At 38.9% G+C, this 12658-nt stretch overlaps 1 protein-coding gene across 2 annotated transcripts in view; it reads right to left on the bottom strand.

Moving 5' to 3' along the window:
- ATP2B1 (ATPase plasma membrane Ca2+ transporting 1) overlaps positions 1-12658 on the bottom strand; it is a 73486-nt gene that overhangs the window by 36107 nt on the left and 24721 nt on the right. For both annotated transcript variants that reach the window (XM_060113594.1, XM_060113593.1), the window contains exons 3-8: positions 10223-10477; positions 10009-10134; positions 6321-6461; positions 3817-3855; positions 2907-3068; positions 1171-1385 (exon numbers count right to left, since the gene is read on the bottom strand). In XM_060113594.1, coding sequence (XP_059969577.1) covers positions 1171-1385; positions 2907-3068; positions 3817-3855; positions 6321-6461; positions 10009-10134; positions 10223-10477 — 938 coding nt within the window. The remainder of the gene's footprint in view (positions 1-1170; positions 1386-2906; positions 3069-3816; positions 3856-6320; positions 6462-10008; positions 10135-10222; positions 10478-12658) is intronic.

Raw genomic sequence — 12658 nt, 5'->3', positions numbered from 1 at the left:
ACTGTATTTCATTATTACTTTGACACATTTACCATTTTACTTTTGAAACAAAAGATGTGAAATGCCTGAAAATAAAGTCAAACAGTAAGCAAAAAATATTATCATGACACATCTGTTGAAAATTCTTGGGAACACTTAAGATAAGAGTGCTGGAGCAGAAACTATGACCAATTACTTTGTATTGCTCTCTGTCAGCAATATTACTTAAGGAGAAATATTAATTAATATTAGAAAATTGATAAGAGCAGCATTCTTTCATCAGGTATAATTTTACATGTGAAGCCACCTTTTCCATATAAGATATAAAATTGATTAAGAAGTAGATTAATAATCTTCAAACAGAATATTCCTTTAGGTAACCAGCAGCTAGCAAAGCCACTGAAGCTCATTTTTTCCGACATTCTACTAAGAGAACAAGGAGTAGTTAGCTACTGTAAATGGAGTGGTCAGAGGTGATATGTGAAGAGACCTGAGTAAAGTTAGAGAGCTGATGATTCAAAGGAAGGAACACAAGGGTCCTGAAGTGAGAACAGGGTTGGGGTATTTGAGAAACAGCAGGAAGGCTGGTGAGGCTGGACCAGAGCGGGAGAGAGAGGTGGGAGATGAACACTAGAGGAAAGCAAAGGCCAGATGGGGTAGGGCCCTGCAGGCCATACCAAGGAACCTTGGATTTCATTCTGACACGAAGCCACTGGAGGGTTTTATAAAAGGAAACAAGATGATCTGAATTATTTTTTAGAAACATGAGTCTACCATGTGAAGGCAGGACCGTGGGGTCATGAGGGTCCAAGTGTGGAAACAAGGAGGCCTTAGACGGTTGGATTCAAGTAAACCTCTCTGCTCTTATACCACAGGCAAATGATAAACATGCTTACTTCAAAGTTACAGATTGGAAACAGGAGGGGACAGGACAACATAACTATCATATGAGGAAAATTAAGCTAGAACCTTCCCCAGCAGAGTTATGCTTAGCTTTGTGTCAAGTCTGCAATCCCAGGAATATATAGGTCTCGATGCAGAGATCTTCAACTGGGGGGAGGAGAAGGGAATCAATGACAGCGCTAAAGAAAACAGTGTAAATTTATGGAAATCCCCTAGTTCCAGAGCCCAAGAGAAAAGAGCAACCAGCTGTACATTTTCTACACCAGCTGAGACTTTCTTTTCACTTACCTTGACTGAATAAGCCAGTGAGATGGTGACTGCGAGCGGAAGGCCTTCTGGCACTGCCACCACTAAAACCGTAACTCCAATAATGAAGAACTTCACAAAATACTGTATGTAAATCGGTGTGCACTCTGCAAGCCACGGTCTCTTCTGAACCCAGAATGTATCAATTACAAAATATAATACGAGAATGATAACCGTGATGGCAGACATCAACAAACCTACATAAAAAGAAGGAAAATGTAATTATTAAATATTCTAGACACGATTCATTGTCAGTTACATATTAGCCACTGGAAGAATTATAACTACTTTGGTGATATTTATTTTAATTTCGCTGAGAAACCGTTACATCCTTTTTTGTGCTTAGCTCATCGCTTGACATTATCAGATTTAATTTCTGCTTCCAAGTATAGTCCCGAAACCCAGGAGAAGTGGGAAAAAAGTGTTTATGATTCTTTTCTAGACTTAATTGTATCTTCAGTCTTCTACTAAAGCCGAGACAAAATAATAAGCAATGACGGGGAAATACCAAAAGCTTAGTATAAGCTGGTGCCCTACACGTTGGCAAGCTGCTTTCATGACAAAAGAGAAGTTGATAAGAACCTGATCAATGGGGAGACATGGAATTAAATACCAAACGCCATGTTTTTTATGAAAAAAACACAAATTACTAAAATTACTTAATTTTTTCATCTATCCTTACTGCTTTATTAACTTAGCAAACCAACAGTTAATCACATGTTACAAATCACTTACACCTTTCTGTTTTGTGGGATATTTAGCCCCTTATAAATGAGTATTACAAAATAAGGCATGTCCACCTATCTGGGTCTAATAATCCAATTCAGTGTCTACTAAAATACCATCACCATCTTAAAGCCACCCTTTTCCCCAACACTGTATGAGTCAGTATTACCATTTGGCTACATAATATCAAAAGCAAATATTTGCTATTAGATAATAAGCTTTTTGAGGACAGAAGCAAAAATTAACTTTTTCCAACATAGTCCTAGGAAGTAACAGAATGATGCAATGTAAGTGACTTTAATAGTGTAGTCTGATTTAGCCCACACGTGTTCTTTCATAAAGATGATACTGTTGAAGGGCATGCTATGTTTTTAGCTAAAGCTCTGTTTTATTTCCTCTGAAGAGGAGTTCTGTTAACAGGTGTTTTCTAGTGATGGCTGTAATTTATAACTTCAGCCTCACCAGGATGATCCATTCTAACTCTAACTAATCCATTCAATTTAAGTTAACTGTAACTTTCAGAAAAACACACACTTTATTTTTTTTTCATAGTCAGAAAAAAGATAAGAAAATGTGTGGTGAAATTTCTTTTTATTAAAATATAGCTGGGTAATCTTTACGGAGTAACCTCACTGCTAAGCCCTCTCTCTATTGCTCCCAGAAATTGAGAGAGAAGCGTGGGGGCTTGTGAATTGGGCAGCCTTAGGCGCTAATCCTAACCTGACCACTTATTTATTAGCTAGTTGACAGAGGACACAGAGGACACTCCCTCTGCATAAAATGAGGATAACAGTTCCCAAGATGCAAAATATTATGGGGATCCACAGTAACTCAAAGGCCTGGTACATTATAGATAAAACTGAAAATATTTTTAACTCCTCTTCCACTCACAAAGCAATGATTTCCAGTCTTAAGTGTGTCAAAGATGATTTTTAAATAGAAAGGCAGCATATTTTAAAACAAAACATCTTATTTTCTCGAATATATCATACCTGCTTTGCCAATCTGAACAGCCAGCTTTGTTAGTTTCCCTTGTAAAACAGATTTTTCCTTTTTTGGCAAATTCGCTTTCTTTTTGTCTTTTTCATCACCATCTCCACCTTCTTCACTCTTCAAAGGCTGCATTTCCATGGCTGCACCATCCTGGGCTTTTGCTACATTGAAGAGCAAATATAACTTCACTACATTTTAAAGGCACATGTAACTGTTAACATTTTCAAGCAATTTTTGGGGAAAAAATCAATTTCTTATAGAAACACAAAAATTTAAACATTTAGCTTCCTGTTCTGTGCCTACCCAGAGAAAATAAGACAATTAGTGACACTAGGTTTTGAAACTCTGTACCAGATTTGAGAATGTTGAGCTAGGAAATAGGGATGAGGCACAAGAAGAGATACAGGGTCCTGAAAGAGCTAAATACCAAGTCATTTTTCTTCCTGTGTGTTGTGTTAGATAATGAGACTCATTCCAAACACCATAAATCCCTCCCATATAAGTTATGACCATAATGTAGAACATTATGTAGGACCACACATATAGAGAAATGCACATATGCTTACAGACTATTAAATGGCTGCAAAAAATTTACATTTTATATTTTGTTTCTTATGCATTTTTGCTAGCAATCATATTGTAACCAATGATAAAATACTGAAATGCTTAAGTTTAAAGTTACCTACATCTGGACCTTTCTAAGCTTACTACCACAGGTCATAATTAAAGTCTTATTAACATTGTAAAGGCAGCATGAGTCAGGCACTGACAAAAGAGACATTCACCCAAGTAATACAGATTGTTAATTTTCCATATATATCCTACTTTTGGATGAATACAGCACACAAGAGATATATTTGGGGATATAATGAGAACAAGCTAAGTGTACTTTGATCCTCTTGAATTTACCTTTGTTGCGATTCTCAATAGCTCCGTCTTGTTTCTTATCTGTAGGAACAAAATGGGAATTAAAGCTTTCCAAAAGAAATGAATACAGCCATGTTAAATTATGCAAAGGTAGCTCACATTTCTATAACAGAACTGTTACACAATGGTGTGTGTGTGTGTGCGCGTCTGTATACAGATTAGAAAGCATTTGGCCCATCATGACCTTCTGGCTCAATCACTCCCTGGGTCTTAACCATGGGGGGGACACTCCAAAATAATTTGGGGCATCTGTACTTGGTTGATTTCTCCATAAGACTTTACTCTTTTTTATGCTGCAATACTCCCAAATATGGTACGAGAGGTTTTCAAACTAAATACAGATAGAAGCCTAAGAATGTGGAAACGGGGAGGGGTAGCGGGAGGAAGGGCTGTCATAGGCAGACAGCAGGCACACAGGGGAACTCCGACGGGGGTGAGAACCAGCCTGGTACGTATAGAAGATGGGGAGGCAAGCAAGCACGACTAGAATATGAAGGTACAACGTAAGACGGTAAAACCACTAGTGAAGGGAATCCCCCAATTCACTTAGATCTGGAGAAAACAAAGATGAGAATGTCTAACGTAAAAGGTAATCAAGGAGGGAATGGGTCTATTGTTTGGAGTAGGGAGTATAATATTAAAAATGACGAAGAGAACCACTCAGCCTATTCTTTCAACTTCTCTATCAAGGAGACCTATCTTCAAACTGGAAAACGTGGAACAAATATGGTCAAAGAGGAACAGATGCTCAAGACAGGTGAGGAGACAGAATACCTAGGTACTTTGAATGAGCCCAACTTTGGAAAGAGACCAAACATTCACGTTCCAGATTATGAAGGCAACTGAGACAGATTACCCTGGATTTATTAATACATAATATCAATTTATTCAAGGGAATGGCAAAAGAGATGGAAGTCCACAGATGGAAAAATGGTGTCTCCCATTACACACACACACACACTCTCTCTCTCTCTCTCTCTCTCACACCAAGAATCAAAAACAGCAGTCAGTTAGATGTTAATTCCTGGGAATACTCTTGACTGGATTAATAAAAATAGGTATATAAGATCTTAGAAAAAAAAGGTGCTTGTTGGAAAAGAAACTGTAGGGTCAACAGGAACAAGGTCATGATGTGAACTTCCCTTTCTTTTTTTAACAGGGTCTGTTGACTTTAGTCTCCTGTAAATTAGGATGCAACACAATATATGGTGAAGAGCACACACTTTTGAGTCAGACAAGTGGGTCTGATCTGCCACTAATTAGATCTTCGGCTTGGAGCAAGTTATGCAACCTCCATAAGCCTCAGTTTACTTGTCAGCAAAAAGATAAATAGCCTTTTCTGTATGGTTGTAAGGATTATTGAGATAACGCACATAAAGCGGTCCAGAAATGGTATCAGCACTACGCACTGGCCCCTTAGGGCGGCACGTGGAGGGCTGCCGTGAGGAGTGGGACAGGAAAAACCTACAGCGTGGGGCCTGCCTCCCTTGCCAGCAGCCAGAACTCTTCAAACATAGTTCTCTTTGAAATCAAGATTTCACAGCTCAAGACAAAACCCAGAAACCGATCCAAAACACCTAAATATTAAAAACACTGCTGTAGATATAGCAAGCCAAGACTTTTAGTAAGGCATTTATTTTATAAGATCTCAAAATACTTATGTGTGTGAGAGAAATATGGGCTTACTAGCCCAAGTAAAATTAAATAAATCTAAGTGGTTAAACCACAGTAAAGTGCTATTGCCCTAAAGAGAAAAACTCTGGAGTAAAGGGTGAGGCGGGCCTTTTTAAAAAGGGGACATACTCCCCAGCTAAGTGATCCTGAGCTATTTCCCTATGTATAACAGCTTCTTATAAGATCCTTGTGGATAAACTATGGTTATCAAGTTTGCTGATAATAGATCCCCTTGGAGGGACAGCAGATACAATGGATCAAGATTAAAATTTTAAAACCTTGATATCTAATGATGGGCTGAATATAACAAGGCAAACACATGAGGTGTCAAGGTGAAGTCTTGATCTTATGTCTAAAAACCAAGTACATAAGTACAGACTGGGAAATGTGAGTAGTAGAAAACTTGAAAAAGATGAAAAGCTCAATGAGGCCAAAAAGTGATATGGTTGACAAGGAAAGCTACTACTGAAGTAGCAAAAAAATAAGCAAAGGAAGTGGGAGTTTAATTCGTTTTGCTGATCAAATGACAGGGAGATTTTAAAGTATTCAAGGAGATGCTGAATACATCTGGCTATGGTAAAGCAGGACTGATATCTTCCTTCATAAAGCCCTCCTCGGACTACTAAGTCTTAAAAAAAAAAATTCCCCCTCCATCAATTCTACCACTTGAAAGTACTATGTTGGGTAACTAATTTTTTTGTAGAACTCTTCATTTCAAAATCTGATGAAACAGTGTATTTTCTGGATGAGTTCTTACAATCTAGCTGCCGTATTTCCAAATACCAATTCTTATAGCATATAGCTATCCTTACTTTTCTTTTCCTTTTTCTTCTCATCTTTCTTCTCTTCCTCTTCACCTCCAGCTCCAAGTAAGGTAAAGATAATTCCAGTTTGAGAATTTATACCCACAGCAGTAACTACCATTCTTCCAGAGCCTTCCATTACATGAGTACCTACAACAACAGAAAATGTGTTTTTAAAATTCAACAACACATTAAATAAAACCAAAATTCTTGTGCTTAAGGTTTTATGTCTGTAATAAGTCATCTGAGTTCAAAGCTCACTCTACTACTCATTTATCATGTGATACTGGGCAAACTGTAACATCTCAATTACTAGTCCATAAACATGGATAACAGTACCTACACTTTTTAAAAATGAGATGCAAATTAAGTCTGTAAGTGTAAAGTGTTTGGCACATTGCTTGGAATTTTAGGGGTTCAACGAATGTTCAATATTTAAATTATAACTATTATTATTATTAGTGGCACTTCACTTATAAAGAAATGTGCTTACAACAAAAAGGATCACACAGCAACAACTGACATATTCCCAAGCCAACCCTACCACCTTTCCCTAACCCAGGCTTTCATGCCAGCCCACCTAGATCACTACAACAGCAAGCAGCCTAGCTAGTTTCTGTTTTTCCAGTTCATCCTGAAATAAGTTTACCCTTCCTAAGATGTGATTTTATCATAAGCCTCTCATGGCTCCAAAACTTCTGACCCTCACTGACTACTGAATAAAGTTCAAAGTCTTCACATGGAGACCAAACAACACTCCAAACTTTTTCATCCATTAGCCTAACATAAAACTCCATTACAAAAAGCTGGGGAGCAGAGATGGGAACACTGACTGAATTCTGACTCTGTCCCTCACAACAGTCTTGCAAGCAGCAGGCATTATTATTCTTACTTCCTAGAAACTTGCCCAAGGTTACCCAACTATTAAGTGACAAGGCAGATTCAATCCCGCTCTGTCAGAGCACAGAGGGTATATTCTTCTTATGATATAATGTCACTAAGGTTGCTCACAACTCTCCAACCTGTACGACCACACCTCTGCATCTTTCCCTCACTCATTAAAAGGCTTCCCACCTCTCTAATATTTTTGTGAATTTTAAGTAACTTTCAAAACTTAACTCTTTTTAATACACTCAATAAAGTCTTTATAGTTATCACTTATTTATTTGATCTCCTAGTTTACTACCACCTGGAGGGCAGGGTCTGTAGCACATACTATACAATCCTGTGTACCAAAACAATGTTCAATGGTTATTTGCAAAGTAAGATCGTAAAGCATACGTACTTACTCCAGTACTTAAACATTTATATTTGGCTATTAATTACTAAGTAATTTATCCAATACGACTTCTTAGGCCTTTGATTTTCTTGCTTTAAAAAATCTATATTCTGACTATTTCACTAATTATTAGCTTCTTTGCCAGTAAAAATGCAAGGGAAACAAGAAATTAAGGACAGTGAAACAATATTTATTGAGCAAGGACTAAATGTAAAAGACAGTTTATTTCTTTTAACAATTCTAGCTTTCAGCAAATTTCAGTTTTTTATGTTCTGTTCTTCTTGACCACAGGTAATCAAATGTTGGCAGCTAATATGCTCAGGCAAAGTAAACAGCTTTTGTTCTGGTCATATCCCTACCGCTAACTGAATAACTGCTTTTAAACATCTAAATTTAAAAAGCCAAGAACAGCAGTGAGAGATGGCATCATGAGAATAAATTTAAAAATAAATGCATTTCATGTTTTCAGTACATTTTTGGAAGAGGGAAATAAATGCAGAAAAACTTTCCCACCCGTACTGTGATAAGGGACTCCAGAAAGTTATTTCAGTCTTTTCTTAAACATGGAAAATTTATAGAGTCCTCTTGGTATACGTGGTGTGTCGGGAACCTGAGTCTACAAAAACTTACCAGCCATGTCTGTTAAAACAGAAAAGGACCAAGATTCCGTTAAAGGATGTCACTCTGAAGAGCTAAGCAGTGTGTGAATAAGCTAGATGTACATCAAAGCCCATGAAGTATACATGGCAAAAAGGCAAGAGGAGACTACCTCAGTTCACCAAATACTGTGGCCTGGTCAGTCTGTGGCAGTTAGGTATGACCAGCTAGCTTCCCTCTCCTTTGGAAAAATCATAGATTTTACTTGGCTAACATTAACCAACAGTTTCTTAGAAGTATGGCAAGGAATAAGTAAAATAAGTATACATTAAACTTAAATACATTATATATCCAAGATATTTCTATTTGGAATGAATTTCAAGCAGAGCAATATAAAGAAAAATTCAAATCGAGTAGGAGTGTTCTTAGTAGTGCAGGATATTGAAGGTATACAAATCCCAAGATTTTTTCAAAGAAACAAAACTCTATATTAAAATGAAACTTTCCCCCTATTTATAATGCTGTTTATAAACGTATATACATGAAATTACTCTGATTTTTAGTGGTGGGACGTTTTACAATAAGCCTTTTGGCACATATTTACAAATCTTAAAAAGGTAATAGCTAAACTTAGGTATGTGCCCCGAAGTTGTGATTCTAATTTAACTGACCCTTGTCACACGTTTGACTTTGGTTTCAGTAAAACCATGCCCAACCAATTAGAAAATTAAGTTCACAGAGAAGAAGTGAAAAGTATAGCTGCCAAGTTATTAAATATTTAAATAAGCAGAATCTCCTTACAATGTAGGAAATGTTAGCATTCCATTAACATCTGAAAATAATAATTAAAGACAAATAGGCAACATTTTTCTTACTCCAAATGCTAGTACAACTCAATCTAAAAATATATTTAAACCAAATGTCTTAAAAGCAATTTTGTAAATTCTATAAAGAACACTAGAAAATTAAGAGTAGGAAACTGAAAATAAAAAGCTAAGGAACTGGTATAATTTTGGAGACAAGTTGTGGTACTCTGGTTTCCTTTCATGTAGCATCTTAGAAGGCAGCTTGTAATTTTTTTCATCATCCCTTCCATTTCATTTCCAGTTAACCTTAGGTCTAGCTATCAACAGTTAAGCCGTTGTAAAAACCTCCTAAGTAGACACGTACCTCCCCTTTTCAGACAGCACCCTCACCTACACAAAGCCTTAGATTTTCGGAACATGTCTTAACCGTGTGCAAATTCAGTTCTGCCTAGTAGATGTGGTACTACTCCTGGACCTATTTATTATTAATCATATTACCTTAGATAAATAATTGATGTCTCGGACTCACTCCTCAGTAGTTAAATGAGGGAGCGACATTAGGTTAACTTTAAGGATTTTATGAGTTGTTTTTTTTTTAATCCTGTCCTTTGTAGACCATCATAGAAAATTCACTAATTTGCTTTAAACACACAATCATTCTTTAATTTTATATTACAATAGCCCTTAAGAATAAATGTAAAACAGCTCCATTTAACAGAGATCATTAGGCTTATACTTTAGTTTTATCATTATCCTAACATTAACTAACACCGACTCTCAAATCTCTTCATTTTTTTGGACTCCGGTTCCTCATTTGTAAAAATACAGTTCTGGATTTAAAGATCTCTAATGTCTCTGCTGACTTACAAAAGAAAGTCTCTAAAGTTTATAAGGGTAGAAGCTAACATAAAATACAGAATCCTCTTCACATTACTGGCTCTTCGGGGAACTGTTTGCTGACAGTGGTATATAGTTGCGGAGGAGGAAAAAGTTCAGTTATAAAAGAAATTCATACCTGATAAAAGTAAGGGATCCTTATCTAAAGACTTCTTAACATGATCAGATTCACCAGTCAATGAGCTTTCATCAATTTTAAGATCATTGCCTTGAATAAGTATGCCATCAGCGGGAAGAAGATCACCTGAAACAAAATAAAGGTATGCTAAACTGTGAACAAGATTACAATAACATCACATCATGTGTAAGATGCACTGCCCTTTTTTACTTACCATATTTCACTTGAGCAATATCTCCAACTGTAATGTCAGCTACAGGTATCTGAATGACCTGACCACCCCTGATGACTGTGAACTTCTGTTCTTGTTCAATTCGACTCTGCAAACCTCTGAACTGTTTTTCCTTACTCCAGTCATTGAAAGCTGTTACTAATACTACACACACTACTGACAAGAGGATCGCAGCTCCTTCAATCCAACCAGTTTCACCTTCACCTTCTTCCTCTCCAACAGAAACGTCTCCACAAACTATTTGGAAAGAAAGAAAATGCTTATCAAAAAAGATTCTGAATTGATGGCAACAGATATGTAATTATAATGTTTATATGCCCCGTTAACTCTGCTTACAGCTCTAAACACTTTATTGACTCAAAGCATTCCATAATGATGATGATTAATTTCAAGTTAATTTCAAGTTCCCTGCCTCTGAGGATTCTCATCTTTAGGGTAGGGAGGCAGTCTAGGGTACCTGTTAAGAGTGAGGACACTGGGGAAGATTAAATCTCGACCTAAGGCAAGTTACTTATTTTTGAGACTCAGTTTCTTCATCTGTCAAGTTAGGAGACCACCACTTACTGCAGAGTTGCTGAGAGAATTAAATGCGAAGACACTTGTAAAGAAGGTAGAGCAATGGCTGAGACATCCTTCACACTCAACCAATAGTTAATGCTATTACTACATATAGTAGGCAAGTCATACATGGAAAGTTAAGTATTATGTGTTTACCCATGAAACATGCTTATTTACCATATCAGTTTCACTGGAGTATGATAAAAGCTTGACTTTCGTAACATAAAAATTTAAGCCAAGTGCTACTCATTCATTCAACTATTTGAGCACCTACTTTAGGTGCCAACACTGTTGTCAAAGCTAAGGATGTAATAGTGAATAAGACACATAACCTCCTTCTCCTCAGGGAACCTATACTCAGACTGGTAGGTGTGAATGGGATAAGAAAAAAATCAGATAATAAAACACAAATAATTAATTTCAGATATCGTAAGTGCCATGAAGAAAATAAAATATGGTGATGTGCTAGCAAATGAAAAAAGAGGGCTAACTGTGGTTGGATGAACAGAGAAGGCCCCTCTGAGGTGTCCATGACATTTGAGCTAGGAGCCAAATGATATGAGGGAACTAGCCATATAGATTTAAGGGAAGAGGATTCCAGAGAGAGATTAAAGTCAGCACAGAGGCTCTATGCAGAAAAGACTTTAGAAAAAGACAGAGGCGGGCACAAAGGAAACCTCAAAACTGTGGGGCCAGTAATGGTGAAGAAAGAACAAGGATGGTGCTTTTTGAACCTTGGGCTGTTATCTATTTGTGAGTCTAAAATCAATTCAGACCTTCAAGATGGCAGAGGAGTAGGCCATGGCGATCACCTTCCTCCCCACAGATACATCAGAAATACATCTACATGTGGAACAACTCCTACAGAACACCCACTGAACGCTGGCAGAAGACCTCAGACCTCCCAAAAGGCAAGAAACTCCCCACATACCAGGGTTGGGCAAAAGAAAAAAGAATAAACAGAGACAAAAGGATAGGGACGGGACCTGCACCAGTGGGAGGGAGCCGTGAAGGAGGAAAGGTTTCCACACACTAGGAAGCCCCTTCGCGGGCGGAGACTGCGGGTGGCGGAGGGGGGAAGCTTCGGAGTAGCAGAGGAGAGCACAGCAACAGGGGTGTGGAGGGCAAATCGGAGGGATTCCCGCACAGAGGGTCGGTGCCGACCAGCACTCACCAGCCCGAGACCTGTCTGCCCACCCGCTGGGGCGGGCGGGGCTGGGAGCTGAGGCTCGGGCTTCGGTCAGAGCGCAGGGAGAGAACTGGGGTTGGCAGCGTAAACACAGCCTGAAGGGGCTAGTGCGCCACAGCTAGCCGGGAGGGAGTCCGGGAAAAGGTCTGGACCTGCCCAAGAGGTGAGAGACCACTGTTTCTGGGTGCGTGAGGATAGGGGGATTCAGAGCACCACCTAAACGAGCTCCAGAGACGGGCGCGAGCCGCGGCTATCAGCGTGGACCCCAGATATGGGCATGAGACGCTAAGGCTGCTGCTGTAACCACCAAGAAGCCTGTGTGCAAGCACAGGTCACTTATCTACACCTCCCCTCCCGGGAGCCTGTGCAGCCCGCCACTGCCAGGGTCCCGGGATCCAGGGACAACTTCCCCAGGAGAACGCACACACGCCTCAGGCTGCTGCAACGTCATGCCGGCCACTGCCGCCGCAGGCTCGCCCTGCATTCCACATTCTGTACCCTTCCCAGAGCCCCTTCATGAGCTGCTACTTTAAACCAGTCCCGTCTGGGTGGGGAACAGACGCCCTCGCGCAGAGGCGGGGCCAAATCCAAAGCTGAACCCCAGGAGCTGTGCGAACAAAGAGAAAGGGAAATAGCTACCAGCGGCCTCAGGAGCAGCCGATTAAATCTCC

The sequence above is a fragment of the Mesoplodon densirostris genome, chromosome 11, assembly GCF_025265405.1.
Source record: "Mesoplodon densirostris isolate mMesDen1 chromosome 11, mMesDen1 primary haplotype, whole genome shotgun sequence".
Lineage (NCBI taxonomy): Eukaryota > Metazoa > Chordata > Mammalia > Artiodactyla > Ziphiidae > Mesoplodon > Mesoplodon densirostris.
Note: the sequence above shows the minus strand (reverse complement) of the source record. Positions and strands in the feature narration are given on the sequence as shown.